The sequence below is a fragment of the Ailuropoda melanoleuca genome, chromosome 7 (genome assembly GCF_002007445.2).
Source record: "Ailuropoda melanoleuca isolate Jingjing chromosome 7, ASM200744v2, whole genome shotgun sequence".
In the NCBI taxonomy this organism is placed as follows: domain Eukaryota; kingdom Metazoa; phylum Chordata; class Mammalia; order Carnivora; family Ursidae; genus Ailuropoda; species Ailuropoda melanoleuca.
This window is the reverse complement of record NC_048224.1, coordinates 23,548,158-23,568,062: the sequence shown is the minus strand read 5'-3', so window position 1 is coordinate 23,568,062 and position 19,905 is coordinate 23,548,158. Positions and strand designations below refer to the sequence as shown.

Genomic DNA, 19,905 nt, shown 5'->3' with positions numbered 1-19,905 from the left:
AAATCCTGGTGGAGAATCTTTTGGCCGATCGGTAATGGGCCAGGGCAGCAGGATCACATGCCCTAGGTAGGGCCTTTAGGGGCCCACTGTTATTCTTCCAGAGACAGGGCCAAGTTTCCACATTTGTAACACGGGGAATTAGGTATTCCCATGGTGATGCCTGGCGCCTGGCACATTGTCCAGGTATAAATCATTGGGATTTCTCATCAAGGGTGTGGAAGCCTGGGAGGGGAGGGTCACCAACAGGAAGCTTGGCTGAGAAGCTATGCGACCTGAGTGTAAGAGGGGCTTCCCACTTAGGGCAGAAGCTTAGAGATCACTGATACTCACTCTCCTCCTATAAGTGAACTAATTTTCAGCTTAACACATAGCCAGCCAGATAACAATTTTTCCTGGTCTCCTTGTGCTAGCATGGCCAGGAGACTACATTTTAGGCAATGGGATGTAAGCAGAGTGTGTACATCTTATGGGAAGCATCTTCAGAGGCAGTAGAGTGCCCTTCTTTACCTCTCTGTGGACTGGAATGTAGACATGATGGCTGGAGTTCAAGCAGCTGTCTTGTACATTGAAGGGGAAACTGATGAGGATGGCAGAGTAACGATATATAAGGAGAATGAAGTTAGAGCACTGCATAGGTCTATGTGTGAGAGAAATTAACTGTTTAAGCCACTGTTATTTTGGCAGTTGGATTTCTCACCGCCAAACTTAATCCTGCATCATTCCCATGCAGGAGAGGAGCAAAAGTTTCTGTTACCAGTCCCTGCCACCTGCAGATCTATCAGCCACAGTTCCTGCCCATGTCCCCATTTCAGTTGTCTAGGGAATGCTGGTTCCTGCCTTCCCTGCACCAGCTTTCTTCCCAAAGCACATTTCCTGCTCTGTCTGCCCACCCTAATGCAGGAATCTGAGTCCATGTGACACTGTTTCTACTGGCCAGGCCCCTGTCCACACTCTTTTCCTCTGCCACCATTATCAAGTGTCTCCTTCTATTAGCTTTGGCCAAAAGAGGGTCTATTTGACATGGACCACAGGCTAGGGCCTCTGTGGTGGTTTCTTGATGTTGTGTGTTTTTGTGGGCCATTGTATAGGCACATGTGTGCTGTGTACGCCTGGGGTTGTGTCCACTGCCAACAATAACAGAATGGATGGTGACCAAAAGAATAGAGCAGGGTCTGGATGTCATCCTGCTGTGGGTGGCCAAGGTGCAGGGGCACACTCAAAGGCTTGGGGCAGCTGTTTTTAAATGTTACAGACCTAGGTCAGTATTTTAACAAGTAGTTCAGATACACCATATACGCTCCCTAAATATTAGCTGCTGTAGTATCAGCATGTGTTTCTGTGTGTGTAAGACTTGGGGTGCTGGTACAACCCAGGGAGAAGGCCATGAGGGGTGTGGGACTCTCCCAAAGGCTGGTTCCTGCTCTCTGACAATGGTGGAGAGTACAGAGGTCACCTAGGTTCTTGACAAGCAGATGGGGGCAGACAGTCGTGCTGGGGACAGGGGCTGACCTCTTCAAGAAGCAGAAGAGACCTGGGACTGCTAGGGGAGCATGTGATGGGGTTGAGGAGCAATGGAGAAGACATCAGATTCCAAGTAGGGAGGTCAGGGCAAAATCCCCACCACACCCACCCACCACCAGCTACCTCATCAGAGTCCCCAAAGACACTGGCTCACTTGGCTGAGTTGGGCTGGATCTTTTATTCATGTCACATCCTCCACTCCCAGCACTGTTCTCTAGCCTGAAGCTTCATGGCTTAAGAGGCTGCTATGGCGGTCAGCATTTGCCATCCTTCAAGATCTGGATGTCCTGTTTGGTTTTCCTAGGATCACAGGAGACAGAGATGAGGCCCATCTCATCAGGGACTGAAACAAACCCTTCAGGGACCCTGCCTGGCCCAGTCTATCCAGACACCCAGCTGAGCTCTCCCCACCTCCCCCACCCATTGTAGGTACAGGGCAGGTTCTGGGGGTCCCTGGGCACATCCTCTATAGCTTTTCCCTCTTGCACACCCTCCCCCAGGAGATCTGAGCTTCCCGGGATGTCTGATGCTGTCTGATGGCTGCTGAATCTATCTCCAGCCCTGATTCTGTCTTGAACTTTAGCCACACCTCCGCCAGACATCATTGCCCCACAAACCACCTAGACCCCCACTGCCTCCCAGCTAAGTTAGGAAAGTGTCCTGCTGCTCTCCTGCCTCTCTGGCCAGAGTGCTGTAGCTTCTGAAGACTCTCTTCTCTTCCATGATCTCGCTTAGCTCTGGCCCAGCTCAAGGGTTTTATTAATGAAGAAAGGAGATCAAACAGGTGATCAGACATACGAGGGTCATTCTGGCCCTTCTCACCTCTCAAGACTCATTTCTTGCCTCTCCCTACTCGCCTTTAAACTTTATAATCCAGCGTATCCAATTTCTTATATTTTCTCAAATACAGACTTTCCTTTCTAGACCTTTCCAAACTCATTGGAATTACCTTTTCTTGTTCCTTCCTTTTCCAAGCTAACTTCAACTTATCTTTCAGAGCTTAGCTGGAATGTCTTCCCTGCCCTTGTCCTTGCCCTGCACTCGCAGATCCCTGGGTGCCCCCATCTGAGCCCTGAGCATTCTTTGCTACAGTTGGGTGACCATTAGCTTGGCTTCCTCCTTAAACTACCATATGCCCCCAGAAGGTCAGGGATGCTGTCTAGCTTATGCACTGTTGTGTCCCCAGTGCTTAGCATATATTGGATGCTCAATAAATAATTGTTGGCTGGGCTAATAAATGAACAAATGAAGTCACCTAGTTGGTCAGGGGCAGAACGACGGAAAGAACCCAGGGTTTCTGCACCCTCCCCGACCCCCTACTAGCTTTGTCCTTGGAACCATGTGCCTTCTTTGAAATATACTTGTGCTCATTCTGTTAGGGGCAGTGTTGGAGGATTCTTCTCGGGCCAAGGTGTGTGAAGGAAAAGTCAGGTCAAGTCTTGCTCCTTTCACACTTGAATGCACCAGAGATGGGGCCCACCCAAGCAAGCTGAGGGGAAGATGTGGGGTGGACTTACAGCCGGATCAAGCAGATCTTACATTCATTGTCATACGTGACACCATCGGTGCCACAGACCGGGTAGGATGACCGGGAACAGACAGGAGACTCCTCCATGTGCTCACAGATGGGCTGTGAAAGAGAGGAAGGGAGGAGGGCACTCAGGATTCAGAGGCAGTGAGGAGGGACCCAAGGACTTTGCTTGGAGTCAGGGGTCCCAGGGAAGAGCCAGATTCTAGAAGGTCCCAGTGCTGGTCCAGTGGCATGAAACTAACCACTCAGGGCCCCTTGGCATGTTTGCTTAGGTGTGTGTGCATGACTAGGTGTAGGGCTGTGGCTGTGTGTACTAGTGTGATTCTGTGTCTGCTGACCCCAGGTCTGTGGGCATCCAAGTTTATGTCTGTGTCCGTGTCTCTGTGTGTCAGGTGAGTTTATGCCTTCAAGCTCCTAGGGATGGGTTCACACACTTTTCAGAGGGTCTAACTAGAACCTCTGCTGCTGGTCCCCACGAGGACCCCAGGACACAGAAGCACCAGCATTCCCAGGGGGCCCTTCCTCACTGAGGGCTCCTTCACTCACCCTGGCTGACATGACCCATCAGGCCCCTGGTACGGGAAGGCTGGAGAAGTGGGACAAGGCTTGGGTCTTAAATGAGGCTAGTCTGAAAGAGTTTCAGGGCAGACCTGAGGTCAGGGTAGAAGCTCGGAGCGTGGGGCAGGATGGGGTGAAAGAGGGAGTTTGGGGTGGCGGTCACAAGACCGAGAGCCTGACTTCTGCGCTGATGAGCTGTGTGAAGTTGTGAGAGCTATCTCCACTCTTGGAGCCTCAGTTTCTTCCTCTGCAAACACTGTAAATGAATAGTAGTATTCTTCTCACGTAGGGTTAATCGAAATCACGTATGTAGAAGTACTTGGCTCTTTGGCACAATAATAGGCCTGGGTCTGATGGGCTGACAGTGGAGATGCTGAGGCTGCCGCATGGGAAGGTGGCTTGGGGCCTCCTTGTTCACCTAGGTGGAGGCTGGGTTGAGGGTCTTAGGGAGCCCAGCACCACCGACTTGGGATCCCTGGGGACGTCAGACCCAGGGTCAAGGTGGAACCAGGGTTCAGGGACAACTTGGTGTCTGTCCTCCAAAGTGAAGGGATGGATGACCAATGGGGTGTGGTTGGGGTAGGCTGGCACACACCAGGGGGGCCAGGGTATCTCTGGTCTGAACCCTGTGGCCTGTCCATCTTCACTACACAAAACAGAGAGTGCACTCAGTCCTGCTGAGCCTCGGCAGGGGATTTCACTGGAGACCAGGTTGGGGCAGATCTCTCAAGGTCCTGGAGGCCAAGTTTGAGACCTTGGCAAAGGGGCTGGGCCAACTCAGCCTGGAAGGCCTAACCTGGGGAGCATGCAGGCTCAGGAGGCCACCCTAGCCACCTTGGAGCCATCAGAGTTCTTTGAGCGGGAGTATGAAGAAGAAAAATGAAAAATGCTAGTTTCTTAGCATGGATGCCGAAGGAAGACTAGGACAGCAGCCCTGAGGCCCAGATTGGAAGGGTCTGCCTTACCATTCTTGGGGAAATCAACTTTGCTGCCCTCACTGGCACTTCTGAAAGGCAAAAACATAAGAGTTAGGTGATGGTGGCTCTAGGCGCAGGTCTGGCGTCTGAGGACTGTTTCAGGAGACCTGTTCCAGCTACTACCCAGTCTGGAATCCCTCAGGAAGAGGTACTGAGTCACCAGACCGTGGGGAATCCCAGAAAGCTGATGTGACCTTGGGTTGCTGGAACCGAGACAGAAAATCTAGAGTTAGGGAGGTGATACTCCAGCCTGATCTTATTAGTCAGATCCCACTGGGATTGTTCTATCCTGTATGATAATGAAAATAATTCAGTTACTATGTACCAGGCATTGAGAACACGTGATGCGAACTACTCTTTCCAGCTCCGTCACTGTCTTGTAGCGGAGAGGGAAGGAGGCAGTGGAGGCCGCGCTCTGCTACCCACATCCCACCCACAGGCAGGACTGAGGCGCTTGTTTCCTCAGCTGCCGGGAGTATTGGCCACTCACAGTGAGTCCCTTCCTAGAAATGACTCTCCAAGAACAGAGTGCCTCACCCATGGTCGCACCTTCTGCTCGGGAACAGGCCATATCCAACAACAGGTGGATGTTGGCACAATGGCCTGACCCCCTCGTCTCTATGAAGCAATGCAGAAAGGCCACCCCAGCTCCAAAGCTCCCTGCAGGATCGCTGGGGGCTCCTGCTGCAGTGCGTCACAACTGCCCCCATCCCTCGTGGGTGGACCCCCGTGAGCAAACCCCAAGACACTGCATGCGACTCTCCATCTGGAGACCTCATCCAACCTATGAAAGAGGCTCGGGAGGAAAGCCACACAGTTTGTTAAGGGCAGGGCGGGGGTCGCACACAGGTCCATCACTCCCCAGCCTGGTGCTTTTCATGCACACCGTTGTACCTCTCAGCCCTTCAAGGTCTGGATGCCCTGCTTGCAGGACGTGAACAAACTGATGTGACTGGCGAACATGACGGGTACATGAGGGAACGGAGCCACAGCTAATGCCACAGGTGGAAGGAAAGGTATCTACGTAAATTGGAGAAGGGCAGGATGCTGCCTGAAGTCTCTAAAGGGCTGTCCGGGGGCCAAGGGAGAGATGATCTCTTCTCATCCTCACAAGCCAGAGCCCATTCATGTGAGGAGGCTGCAGGGAGGCAGGTTTGAGTTCCAGAATTTTCTCTCAGTGGAAACTCTGCCTCAGTGAAGGAGGCTGTCTCCAGAAATAGAGAGTTCTCCATCACTGGAAGTGTGCCTGCCACTGTGGTTTTAGCTTTTCTGGGGCTGCTATTATAAGAGATTTCCAAGGTAGACAGGGAGGAGGAAATTGAGGTGAAGTGACCTTGGTAAACGCTGTTTAAGCATGGCACCGAGGCATAAAGATGCAAATCCAGCCTTGTCACCACACTGCTCAAAACCCTCCCATGATTATGAAACTAGAAAGAAATTATCCAAATGTCCTTCAACAGAATGGGTAAACTGTGATACACACGTACACTGGGATACCACTCAGCAGTAAAATGAGCAAACAACAGATATATGCAACAACATGGCTGAATCTCAAAACACACCGAGCAGAAGAACCCGGACACAAGACTAGAAACTACACAGAAGGGGCACCTTGGGCCAAGGTCAAGGGCAGCCTGGGGATAAATACAGCTTTCTATGTGACATTCTAGAGCAGGCCAAACTAATTTATGGTGGGGGAAAAAGCAGGGTTGCCTCGAGGGTGGGGTAAGGGAGGGGACTCACCAGTATGAGGGAAGTTTCTGGGGTGTTAGAAATGTTGTGTTTTTTGTTTTGTTTTGTTTTAATTTTTACTGTAAGTAGGCTCTACACCCAACATGGGACTCCAATTTACAATCCTGAGATCAAGAGTCATATGTACTACCAACCGAGTCAGCCCCAGAAATGTCTTGTATTTTTTTAAAATATTCTATTTATTTATGTGTCAGAGAGGGGGAGAGAGAGAGAGAGAGAGAGAGAGAGAGAGAATATAGCAGGGGGAGCGGCAGGCAGAGGGAGAAGCAGGCTCCCTGGAGCCTGATGCGGAACTCGATCCCAGGGTCCCGGGATCATGACCTGAACCGAAGGCAGACGCTTAATCAACTGAGCCACCCAGGCGTCCTGATGTTTTGTACCTTGGTAGAGGTTTGGGTGACACAGGTAAATGTCAAAATTCACTGAGTAAGATTCATTGAGCGATAAGATTTATTTCATGGTACATAACTTGTAGGGGACGAAAAAGCATTACAAAAATATAAAGGCCTTCCATGGCTCCTTGTGGTCGCTAAGCTTCTCCGTCTTACGTTTAGGGATTGAAAACTTCCTCCTGCACTTCCGAGGACACGTCCCTGTGTTCCTGTGCCTCAGCTACTCCTGTCTGCTCCTCCTTCCAGGACAGGCTCTGCTTCGGCTTATACTGTTTCCATCCGACTAAAATGTCCTCATCCCCCTTCTACTGATTGTGTCTTCATTTCAGGGCTCAGATGCTACTTCCCAGTGAAGCCTTCCCTGATGTCCCCTGGGGTTTCCCGAGCAGACCTGGATTTAGGCTCCAGTTTTTGTCCATTTGGGCTGCTAGAACAAAATACCATAAACTGAGTGTCTTATGGACAACAAACACTGATTTCTCTCAGTTCTGGAGGCTGGGAAGTCTAAGGTCATGGCGCTGGCAGATTTGGTGTCTGTTGAGGGCCCTCTTCCTGCTTCAGACCTAGTGCCTACTTACTGTGTCACGTGGTAGAAGGGGCAAGGGAGCTTTGTGGGGTCTCTTTTGTAAGGCACTAGTCCCATTCACGAGGGCTGTACCCTCATGACCTAGTTGCCTCCCAAAGGTCCTACCTCCCAATACCATCACCTTAGGGATTAGGATTTCAACATATGAATTTTGGGGCCACAAACATTCAGGCCACAAACATAACAGCTTCTTTCACACCACCATAGGTTCTCCTCCTCACTGGGTCACTCCTGCCTCCCCTGGACCTGAGTTCCTTGGGGCTCCTATGCTTCTGCCCCCGTGTGCCAATGCCCTCCACACAGTGGGTGTTCAGGAATTGACCAGAGTGCACTGTGGGGAGGTGGAGTGCAGAACCCTGTGGTATCAGAGCTTCTTCCTGGAGGATGTGGCGAGAAATTGCATTTACACTCAGGCTGCCCTTGAACCTCGTCCTCACTTGGCCCAGGCAGGAATCTGAAATGGGCACAAGGACTCTCTTCAGGACAGGCCTCCTCAGTATTCCCAATGGGAGAACTGCTCAGGGGATGGATGGCAAGCTGGGGGTAAGCAGGCTACAGTAGGCCAGAGCCCCCAGACCCACTCTCTGTTGCCCCAGCCCCTAGGACTATGTCCTCAGCTAGGGAAAGGGGAGTAGGGCTGGCCATGAGGTCAGTGGGCTTCCAGGAGGGTCCTAAGTACTCTCCCTGCTCCCTCCTTTAGTCTGTTCTCAACACAGCAACTAGAGTGATCCTTTTAACACACAACTCTGCTCAAAATTGTTCAGTGTCTCCCATTTCACTCAGAGGGAAAGCCAAGTTCTCACACTGGCCTTCAAGGCCCGACCCAGTATAGTTCCCTCTATTATCTCCTCTCCCATTGCTCTGCACCCTGCCTCTCATTCCCCTCCAGCCACACTGGCCTCCTTGCCATGCTTCAAGCACTCCAGCCATGCTCCTACCTCAGTGCCTTTTACTGCCTGTCCCCTTTGTCTCCCAGATATCCACACAGCTCTCTCCCTTGCCCCCTTCAAGCCTTGCTGTAGAAGAGAACCCCCTGATTTAACTTGACAGCCCCCTCTTCACCCTGACCAATATTTTTTTCTTTAGCCTTTATCACCTTCTAACATTGCACCTATCTTGTCTGTTCCCTTCCATCCTATCCCATTGGATTTAAGCTCCATCAGGGTAGTTCTCTTGCTGTTTGCTCACTGATATGTCTTAAGGGCCCAGAACAATGCCTGATACACGGTTGGTGTGAGACCACAGAGGTGCTCCAGGCCCTGCCTCTGCTCCCACCACAAACTCGTCTACCAACAGCAAGCCACAGAGAAGCCAGGCTCTGTCCACTCACCCCTGTCCGCAGTGAGGAGGGCAGCCAAAGCCAGGGCGACTACACATAGGCGGACAGCCATGCTGATCCTGGGCTGATGTGGTCCGAGCTAGCTGGGCCCTGGGGCAGGGGAGCGATCGGTGCCTGTTTATAGGGCTGATCCCCACCCTTGTCTTATCTCGGGCCAGATGGGAGATTGGGAGAGGCATGCAGAGTTGATACTCTGGTGCGCCGTGGCACCAGAGATGCTAAGCCTATGCTGGCCGAGGGCCGTGCCCAGGCGCTGGCAGATCCCCCGAGTGAGGAAGAGTTGGGACAACCTCCAAAGCTGCCGCCAATCTCAGGGCTGGAGCAAGAGGGCGAGGGAAACTGAAGCAGAAAAACAGACACTAAGTCAGAGAGACAGACGGAGGAGAGACAGGCAGATCAGAAGGAAAGAGAAACAAAAGAAAAGCAGCCAGTGAAAGGTGGCAGGAGCCAGAGAAGAGGGACTGCAGCCACGGGCTCCTTTGCCCGTGTCTCCACCAAGCAACTTTGTGACGGCAGAAAAGACTCCTTCATGAGGCCTGTTTACCCAGGCACCACGTGGAGCTGGCAGTTCCTTATGTCTGTCCTTTGGCCTCTAGGCATTTTTTTAAAAAAGATTTTATATATTTATTTGACAGAGAGAACATAAGCAAGGGGAGCATCAGGCAGAGGCAGAGGGAGAAGCAGACACTCCACTGAGCAGGGAGCCCTGTGTGGGACTCGATCCCAGGACCCTCAGGATCATGACCTGAGCCAAAGGCAGACGCTTAACCGACTGAGCCACCCAGGTGACCCAGCAGTTCTAATTCTGTCTGCTTCTTGGGGCTGCTGTGAAGAGGACAGTGGGGACAGCAGATGGGAAAACATTTTGCAGAGGATGAAGTGAGGTATAAATATAAATAAAAAGGGTTCTTTTCATTTCTTTTTTCTTTTCCTACCATGAAAATGCGCAATTGATGGGGTCGGGGCGTGGGGGAAGAAAGGCAAAATAAAACATAAAGATGCCCTCAGGGCACCTGGGTGGCTCAGTTGGTTAGGCATCTGGCTCTTGGTTTTGGCTCAGGTCATGATCTCAGGTGGTGAGATTGAGCGCCATGTTGGGCTCCTTGCTGGGCATGAAGCCTGCTTGAAATTCTCTCTCTCCCTCTCCCTCTGACCACCCCCCCACCCCTCACACACTCCCTCTCTCTAAAAAAATAAAAGGAGAATAAGATGCCCTCATGCTTTGCAATGTATTATATGCCGTTTGCATTTTAATGGGTTAAATACAGACAAGATTCCTTTCAAGAAAAATCAGTATCTAAAACTCCCCCATATGGATACAATATATATGAATGAGATATTTGGTTACCTGCTTTCAAAGAATGTCTGATTTATCAACAGAATAATAAAATTTTATTTATATATGCATTTCTCTGATTAATTTAGATGAGTCATTTTTAACTCCATGTACAGATTCAATTTCCCTGGGAAGAATATAAATCTACAGACGCTGAGCCTCTTTCTAAAATACATGAATCAAAGTTTCAATGTTTTTTAAAATTCTTTTTATTTTGAAGGATTTCAAGCCTACAGGTAGGTTGTAAGAAAGTTAAATGAGTCAATGGGAAGGGTTCTTAGTCAAGAAGAGCCCCTTTGGGCGCTCAAGGCAGCCAGGCAGCCTGTCACCCCTATAGACTGATAAGAGACCGCAGGTCTGCAGGAAGCCCAGCCTCAGGTCTATGACTCAGCTTCAAGACCCTCCTGCCCCTCCTCAGGAAACTCACAGGCCCACAGATGCCTCGGAGGCAAGTGGCAGCTGTCCTTGCATTGCTTAGCCAGGCAGAGCAAATATTTAATGATGATTTCCTGCCCTAAAGCAGAAACATGTCATAAAGTGTGGGGAGGTCACTTTAAAGGTCATCTAGGTCCTGTCTACCATCTTCCTCTCAGACCTTCCTACAGCAGCCCCACCACAAAGTCATTCAACCTTAGGGATGAGGAGCTCACTACCTACCAGTTCCACTGTTGAATGGCTTGGAACTGAGTCCTTCCTCAAGAAGTCCGCTTCCCCAAGACTCCTTTCTGGGGAGGGGTGGGGTGTTGGTTCCCAGCTCTGTCTCTAGCCTGTGCACCTGCATGAAGCCCAGGTGAGCACCTCCAGGCTAAGCAGGTCCAGCCCTTTGCCTGCCCCACCCTTCCGCCTGAGGAAGTTCTTGGGCCTCTCCGCATTTCTCATCTGGTTCCCAGGTCTGTCTGCCTGTGATCCAGGTTAGAGTGAGAAGGGGACAGGGGAAACAAAGGAGTTTGTCACCTCCCTTGTTTTTGGACCTTAGACCTTTATCAATGTGGCAGGAATGTCTGCTGATGGTTCTAGCTGCTTCAAGGGACCAGGCAGCTTGAATTCTGCATCCTTTGAAGTTCAGAGTACAATCAAGGGCAGCCTGTGGGGCGCCGAACCCACCTGCTGTCCTCCCTACCCAAAGTCTCTTTCCTCGGATGAGCACCTCCTAGATTGACTCATCGTGACAAACTTTAAATCTATCCTCCCACCAAAATATGAACCTGACTCCTATCCAACTGCTATCGGACAGCACCCTTATGAATGTCAGTGTATCCAAATAAACCTCATTCATCAATCCAGAATCCATTCATTCACTCAACAGGAGTTTGGTAAGCAGTTAAGCTCCATGGGTTTGGACGCAGCAGAGTTTTAAGTCAGACACAATCCTGCACTCAAGCATCTTGTCATTAAGTGGGAGACTGGTACCAAAGGAGCAGCAGAGCTGTATCATCACCCCTGGAGTAAGTCCCACAAGTGGGACACATTCAGTGCTTTGGGAGGATCCGAGAACGACCTATCCTTCCGGGAAGTCAGGGAAGGCCAAGGGCTGAGTGCATGGGGCAGGCTGTAGCTGAGTGGAACAGTGTTGCAGACAGAGGAAACAGAATGTGTGAGGGTCCTGAAGCAGGAAGAAGCTTGGCACATCCAGGAAACAAGAGAGGCCAATGCAACTAAAGTGAGGTCAGCGAGTAGAGAGGGGCACGCGGTGAGTTTGGAACGGTCGGGGAGATCAGATCACTGCTTCCCACCCCACATCCCACCTTCCCTCCAGCAGTGCATTCCAGAAGCTGGCTCTGTGACCTTGTTTGCCTTCCCACTGAGTATAGAGGTTCTGCTTCCTAAGTAGCTGTTGAATTATGTAAGCAAGAAGGAGTGAGTCCTGCAGAGATCTGGGGGAAGGGTCTGCCTAAAGGAGGAACTGCAGGGCCAAGGCTCTGGGACAGAAGCAAGCTTAGTATGCTCAGGAAGTATATACCAAGGAGTTAACTGTGGTTAGAGGAGAATGGACATGGAAGTGAGTGGCAGGAGGAGAGGGCCAGCTCATACTCAGGTCCCAGCCCAGACCAACTCGTTGGGTCAACTTGAGTGCATCCCTTCCCCTCTTTGGGCTTGTGCGTGTTCTCTGGGAAATGGGCCCACTGGCATGTACACCATCAGCCTGACTCCCAGGGAAGCTGTGAGGATCCCGAAGAGGAGAGCGTGGGGTGAGATGTGTGCAGACACTGCGATGCCAAGGAAGCAGCTTGAGTGTGGATTCCTGGAAACAGAGCAGAGGCCAAGCGCTAAAAGCCCCAAGCACCTACACAAGTGGTGGGATCAATACGATAAAGACAGAGATGCCCTAAAACTGGGCTCTGGCAGGGGAGCTGATAGTTCCTCCCTGTCTTGTCCCAGGTCCGAGCGAGGGCTGGGTCATGTGCACTGGCTGAGCCAACACTTCCCAGCCTCACCCAGCAGCCTTCAGGCTTCCTGCTAAGTCTTGGAACGATGCCCAAGGAATACAGCCCCTCCTTGATGACGACAATGCAGGATCCATTAGATCTGAGTCACCAGGCCTGCTGATGGGTGGAGGAAACAATGGCCTTGTTTGGTTTAAGGTGGATGAACTGACATTGAGCAGGTCTTGGGCCTGCCAGATGGCATGGCCAACATGGCCAGCTTGCCCGTGGACCACCTCTCCTGGCCCCTCAGCCCACGTCCTGCTCCACCTTCCTCCAACCTCAAGTGCCCTCACCCACCCATCTACCTGCGATGAGCAGCCCAGGTATGGACACCCACTCTCGTAAGGCCTGGTCTGGACAAAGCCAGCTCCACAGCCTGTCCTGTCCTGGGCTCCGCAGCCACCCGACTCCATGTCCCAGGTCTAGCCACTTCCCATTCTGCCTGGTCCAAACGGCAGGGCCACCACAAAATGGTGGTGAAAGGAAAGGGCACCCCTCTACTCCTTAAATGAAGATTTCATCTACTTGTTTGGGATCTGACTCCAAGGAGGACTCAGTGATGGCAACAGACTGAAGTCATTCCTTCTCTGGGGGCACCTGCCCTACCATTCAATGGATCCTTATTAAGCACCTATTGTTGGGCATGAGTCATTGTGCCAGGTCCTGGGACCACAGAGATAAGGGATAAATGGATCCCTATGCTCAAGAAGTTTGCAGTTCACAAGTAGTGGGGAGGTGGAATGGACACACGGACACTAAGCATTTATAAATTTATAAAGGTATTTATCAAATGCTGAGGTCAGGGCAGTGATAGAAATGGTGATAGAGATATCCCATGGATCCCTCACTCAATATGTCCAAAAGTGAATTTGCCATCTCCTCTCCACCCAGAGATGACCTACGTCCCCGTGCCTCCACCTGGGTGGACAGCGCCACTATCATCAGGGTGCCCTGGGCAGACCTGGGCATTCCCCTGAACTTGCCCTTACTTCTTCATTCTTACCGATTTCACCTCTTCCCCCCTCTCATATCTATCACCTCCTCTACATTTCCTCTAACTCATCCTCCAAACTTCTTCCAGGACCATCTTTCTGAGATGCAAAAATGACCACATGATCGACTGCTTAATATTATTCAGTTATTATTAGTCCATTCAATTAATATTATTCAATCTCTATTGACTCAAAGATGAAAACCAAATTCATTGGCATAGCATACACGTTCTCCCATGACTGGGCCTTTGCTGGCCTCTCTAACTTCATGTCTGGCCACTTAACCCTGAACTCCATCAGACAAAACTACCCAGTAGGCTCTTATTCCTCCAAGCCTTGGCTCATGCAGCATCTCTGCCTGGCATGCGCCTCTCCACCTCCCTTGGGCTCTCTTCCTGGGTGCTCAGCCCTCCCCAGTTTGGGCCCCTCATCTGTACAGACGTCTATCCCAGCAGCACGTATAAGGTCCCATGGTCCTTTCTTGCTTATGTGACTATGTCCTATATTTCCTTACAGAGAGCAATGGGAGGATGTCCAGTTTACCCCATATCCCCAGTGCTCTCTGCAGGGCCTGGCACCTGTGTGTTGATTATATGAATACATCCAGGCCCGGATGCAACTTCAGGACAGCAAGGAGCCCAGTTCCAGATTCTGTCAGCTGGGCTTGAGGGCTTCAGAGAGCTCTGAGGACCAGGCTGGGCTATGTTGACCTAGTGGGTCCAGCTACTGACTACTCTATGCTGTGTCCATATGGGAACAGAGATGGCACTCTATCCCAAGGACCACATTTTTCTAGTTCTTGGCCCACCTGTCAGGGTCCCAAAGAATTCAGCATCTCCTCCAAGACCTAGATGTGGTGCTTTAGTCCAAAAGCTGTCCCAAACCCATCTGCAGAACTCACAGATAGTGACTCAGTACCTACCCTCTTTCTCAGTGTATGGAATCCTGGCTTGATTATCATCAACCAGGAAGAATTTTTAGGTCAGTCCTCACTCTAGAAGAGGCCTGGGGTCACAAGAGACCTGGTGTTCCCTGGTCATGTGCCATCCAAGGAGTTCCATTCACAGGCATAGCTCAGAACTCAAGTCTTCTGAGCTTCCATATGAAAGACAAAGGCTCATGAGACCCTCTTCTTCTCATTTCAGAGCTCTGATGGTCTTAGGAAAAAAGACTATTATGCTAAGCAAAATAAGCCAGTTAGAGAAAGACAAATACCATATGATTTCACTCGTATGTGGAATTTAAGAAACAAAACAGACAAACATAGGGGAAGGGAAGGAAAAAATAAAATAAGATGAAAACAAAGAGAGAGGCAAATCATAAGAGGCTCAACTCTAGGAAACAAACTGAAGGTTGCTGGAGGGGAAGTGGGTGGGGGGATGGGGTAACTGGGTGATGGGCATTAAGGAGGACACTTGATGTAATGAGCACTGGGTGTTAAATGCAACTGATGAATCACTAAATTCTACCCCTGAAACTAATAATACTCTGTATGTTAATTAAATTGAATTTAAAATTTTTAAAAGATTATACTTATTTATTTGACCAAGAGCGTGAGAGGGAGCACAAGCAGAGGGGGTGGCAGGCAGAGGGAGAAGGAGAAGCAGGCTCCCAGGGAGCCTGATGCAGGGCTGATCCCAAGACCCTGGGAACATGACCTGAGCCTAAGGCAGCTGCTTAACCGACTGAGTCACCAGGCACCCCACTAAATAGAATTTAAATAAAATAATAATAATAAAAAAAGACTGTAGGTTCTTAATATCACATGCCCCCAGACCACTGTTAATTCTGATAGGATCCATGACTTGCAAGCAACAGAAACAGATTCTTGCCAACTTAAGCAGAAAATAGGAATTTTCCATAAGGGAATGTAGTTAACTTATGTTGAACTCCCTCAGGAGCAGATCCTGAGATATTAAATTCCAAGTAGTTTTCTAGGAGGTGATGCTGGGAAGCACCGGCAGAGGAGTCAGTGAGGTGGGGAGAGAAGAGAACCAATAGTGCGTATCGCTGAGGTTATCACTGCGGGAAACCAGGCCTCAGTCCTACCAGAGGTGGATGGGACCCTGTGTGGAACCCCTTTCAGTTATCCCCACTGAAGGGTGAGGGAGCTGGGGTATATAGCCACCAAATCCCACTGGTCAGTGATTCAGAATGTTAGAGCGAGGTCCTTAACTCCCTGACACTAAAGGGCTGCCTCTCTCATGTCTCCGAGCATCCAGAGAAAGCCACAGCCAACGGATTGCAGGGGCTGTGGATGGAAATGCAGGCATGCGCAGGAATGGTTAGCGCCCAGGAGATGGAGGGGGAGCACTGTATAATTCCATATACACGAAGTTCTACAACAGGCAAAGCGTATTTATAGTGACAGAAACAGACCAGTGGTTGCTTTTCGGATAAGATGTAGGAAAGGGCAGAGGGAACTTTCTGGAGGGATGGAAACGTTCTCTATATTGTTTAGAGTGATAACGACACTGATGTACATAATTGCCAAAATTAAGGAGTTAAACATTTAATATCTGTACATTTCATAGTAAATAAATTATATCTTTAAAAAACTTTAATTGAAACAGACCCTTAAGTACAGAGAACAAACTGATGGTTACCAGAGGGAAAAGGGGTGAGGGAATGGACAACATGAATGAAGTCAAGTGGGAGATACAGACTTTCAGTTATGGAATGAATAAGTCATATGGACAAAAGGTGTAGCATACAGGGGTACCTGGCTGGCTCAGTCCGTAGAGCATGTAATTCTTGATCTTGGGGTTGTGAGTTTGAGCCTCACTTTGGGTGTAGAGTTTACTTAAAAAAAAAACTTTTAAAAAAGGTATAGCATAGGAAATATAGTCAATAATGTAATAGGGTTGTATGTGACAGATGGTAGCTACACTTGTGAACATAGTATGATGTATATAGCGTTGTTTAATCACTGTGTTGCACACCTGAAAATAACGTAACACTGTGTGTCAACTATACTTCAATAAAATTTTTAAAAAATATTTTATTTATTTATTTGACAGAGAGAGCAAGAGAGCACAAGCAGGGGGAGCAGGAGAAGCAGACTCCCCACTGAGAAGAGAGCCCAATGAGGGGCTTGATGCGGTGCGTGATCCCAGGACCCTGGGATCATGACCTGAGCCAAAGACAGGCTTAACTGACTGAGCCACATAGGTTATACTTCAATAAAAATTAAAAAAATAAAGCTATGTTGTGATATCACTACACACTCACCAAGATGGCTAAAACAAAAAAGACAGGCAATATCAAGTATTGGCAAAGATTTGGAGCAAGTGTAATCCTTAAAAAAAACCCAAAAAACAAAAAAACAAAAAACGGAAAAACCAACCTAAATTATGCCTCAACTCTGAATTGCTACCACCAGGTGGCAGTGGTGCCTAATTCCTAAGAGTTCCACTAGTAAAGCTTGTGTAGACTAAGATTTGCGAATCATTCTATTTGCGAGTGTTCTTGAAAGCATGAGGCATTGTTTTGTGGGCATGTATTTTTAATTTCAATCAATAGTATCCTGCTGGAGATCTCTTTCTGTTCCTTACTCTCCTTTCCCATCCCTTTATTCAGCACTGTGTCTTAAAGATCTATCTACTTTGTGTGTATATCTGGTTCATTGCTCCTTACTGTGATAGAATATTCCAGTGATGGGTGCCTCACTGCATCCAGCACTCCAACCATCACAAATACCTTTGTGATAAAATATCTTCTTACATGTCTCTTCATGCACCTGTGCAAGAATTTCTCTAATTGCATAGCCAGGCTTGGGATCCCTCTCATCTCTACTCACGATATTTATTTATTTGTATCTCTTTATCTCCTCCTACTTAGTAAATTCCCCCAAATTCTTTGTGTTAAAACAGGTTAATCTGAGCAACAGCCTAAACTTTTAAATTAAGGGAAATATTTGCTATGAGTCATTTGATTTCTATAGCTCCTTGCAAAACATATCCTCTTGTTTGTGATGTGATTTAAGCTTACAAAATAGTATCGTTGACTAAGATTTGGACCACCATATTGATGATCATGGATTTTCCTCTACCAAATAAACTTTCCCCAATTCTTTGCTGTAAAACAGCTGAATTTAAGCAACATCCTAAATTTTAAATTAAAGGTGACGTTTCAGAACATTTAAAGCAAGGTTTCTCAATGGTGGCACGATGACATTTTGGCCTTCTGTTTCTTTGTTATAAGGAGCTGTCCTGTGCATTACACGATGTTTAGCACCATCCCTGGTCACTACTCACTAGATGCCAATAGCACTTCTCCCCAGTTGTGACGACCAAAAACATCTCCAGAAGTTGTCAAATGTCCAGTGATGGGGACAAAGTTGCATCTAGTTGAGAACCACTATTTTAAGGTAAATGAACTCTGGGATTCACTTGGGGCCTTTTTCTAGAATCTTCCTTTCTTTTTTTTCCAGTTTATTTCAACCCTAATCTCAACTACAGACTCGCTGTATGTGATCCCTTTTAAAACCTGCCCCTTGCTTCCTGGCTGCAGTAAAGCTCTTCCCCGAGGTACTTACTGGAGTCCTTAGCCTTTTAGGGGACTGAGCTCCAAGCAGTCCTCCAGGTTCTCTTTTCTCTAGATTTCCTGGCCTCCCTCTCAGCCACTCTGGTGCATCAGAGAAGGAAGAGGGAGTTCCCCTCCCTGGGAATCCAGAAGCGGAAGGACGGTCTGTGGCTGATAAGACCTTAAAAGTTTGATGACTCAGTCGGCAAGGGGAACAGATAGGGGAGTCTCTCTTTTCAGTTCTCAAATCCTCTCTTCTCACGAGGAGCCGTTCTCTCTCTAGCTCTCCCGTGTAACTTAATTTTTATCTACAATCCTTAGATGAACACCCAGAGTGACGACTGTCCCCTATATTCCTCAGCATGCTAGCCCTATAAGATGCTTCTGAGGAAAGTTTTCCATGGTCAAGTAATGGTAATGCTGCCTACTGGATCCCTCTCTTGGACACTGGCAATGACTATTAGTTTATTAAAGGCTTTGAGAAGCTCTTCAGATGTCTATTTTTTTTTTTTTTAAGATTTTGCTTTTAGGGGCACCTGGGTGGCTCAGTCAGTTGAGCATTCAACTCTTGACAAGGCTCAGGTCATGACCTCAGGATCTTTCGATGGACCCTTCATGCGACTCTGTGCTCAGCATGGAGTCTGCTGGAAATTCTCTCTCCCTCTCTCTCTTCCCCTCTCCCCGTTCATGTGCTCTAAATAAATAAATAGATAGATAGATAGATAGATGATAGATAGATAGATAGAACCTTTAAAAAAAAAAGATTTTATTTTTAAGTAATCCCTACACCCAATGTGGGACTGGGACTCACAACTCTGAGATCAAGAGTTGCATGCTCAGGACGCCTGAGTGGCTCAGTCAGTTAAGCGGCTGCCTTAGGCTCAGGTCATGATCCCAGGATCCTGGGATCAAGTCCTGCATCGGGCTCCTTGCTCAGTGAAGAGCCTGCTTCTCTCTCTTTCCCTCTGCCTGCCACTCCCCCTGCTTGCTCAGTCTCTCTCTCTCACACATAAATAGATAAAATCTTAAAAATAAATCAATAAATAAAAATAAAATGGAAACCGTTTAAAAAAACTATTTAAAAAAAAGAGTTTTTGGGGTACCTGGGTGGCACAGTCGTTAAGCGTCTGCCTTCGGCTCAGGGCGTGATCCCGGCGTTCTGGGATCGAGCCCCACATCAGGCTCCTCCGCTGGGAGCCTGCTTCTTCCTCTCCCACTCCCCCTGCTTGTGTTCTCTCTCGCTGACTGTCTCTCTCTCTGTCAAATAAATAAATAAAATTAAAAAAAAAAAAAAAGAGTTGAATGCTCTACTGACTGAGCCAGCCAGGTACTCCCAGATGTCTATTTTTAATTTGGCATTTCCCCAGATTAAGTGACTACAGAACCTTCCTACCACACCTACTACATCTATTAACACTCCCCAGAACTGGTGTTCCAAGGGACACAGTTTGGGAAATGTCCTAGCTATTAACGATCTCCATTTTTTATAACTTGCCTTCAAAAGCCATTAATGTGTTCCTTCATTAATTAAAAAAAACGGTTGGGCGACCACCATGCTAGGGCTACATGTATTAGGGCTACAAAGATTACTTGTCCCAGCAAACCCCAAGCCAGCAGGGGGTTAGATGAGTCAGGTCAGACTGTCAGGCAGAAGATAAGTCAAGGTCTGAGCCAGATGTTGGGGAAAACAATGGAACTTAGTGATTAATTCTGACACTGGAGTTCTGATAATCTTCACAGATCAAGCAATACCTCACTAAGCCTAGAACACGAGACTGGGTCCCTTACATCCTAACAGTATCAGGAGCCTTTTAGAAAGACAGACTCTTAGGCTCCACCTTAGAGCTACCACGCCAGACTTGTGCTTTAATAAGATCCCCAGATACTTGACTTTTACACTTGACTGTTTGAGAAGTGCTGCCTTAAAATGAGCCCATTTTCGCATAAGAATGTCAACAGAACCAAACAGTA

The 19,905-nt window shown here is 48.6% G+C and overlaps 1 protein-coding gene across 2 annotated transcripts; it reads right to left on the bottom strand.

The window, feature by feature from the left end:
* Positions 1-1,688: 1,688 nt before the first annotated feature.
* On the bottom strand, positions 1,689-19,092 carry SPINK4 (serine peptidase inhibitor Kazal type 4). 2 transcript variants are annotated; one of them, XM_019806852.2, is made up of 4 exons: positions 8,648-8,832; positions 4,576-4,616; positions 3,039-3,151; positions 1,689-1,821 (listed from the first exon to the last, which is right to left on the bottom strand). In XM_019806852.2, exons 1-4 carry the CDS (start codon positions 8,706-8,708, stop codon positions 1,776-1,778), a joined length of 261 nt encoding a protein of 86 aa, XP_019662411.1. In that variant the 5' UTR covers positions 8,709-8,832; the 3' UTR covers positions 1,689-1,775. The 2 variants fall into 2 exon arrangements, 1 of the variants encoding a protein (XP_019662411.1); XR_004626491.1 differs by lacking the exons at positions 1,689-1,821; positions 8,648-8,832 and adding an exon at positions 19,038-19,092 and having other exon boundaries at positions 2,959-3,151.
* Positions 19,093-19,905: the final 813 nt, after the last annotated feature.

Coding starts and splice junctions, on each gene's coding strand:
- SPINK4 (XM_019806852.2), bottom strand. CDS start 8,708: ATGGCTGTCCGCCTATGTGTAGTCGCCCTGGCTTTGGCTGCCCTCCTC. Junction 4,617..8,647: donor CCTCCTCACTGCGGACAGGG/GTGAGTGGACAG, acceptor TTTGCCTTTCAG/AAGTGCCAGTGAGGGCAGCA. Junction 1,822..3,038: donor AAGATCTGCTTGATCCGGCT/GTAAGTCCACCC, acceptor CTGTGATCCTAG/GAAAACCAAACAGGACATCC.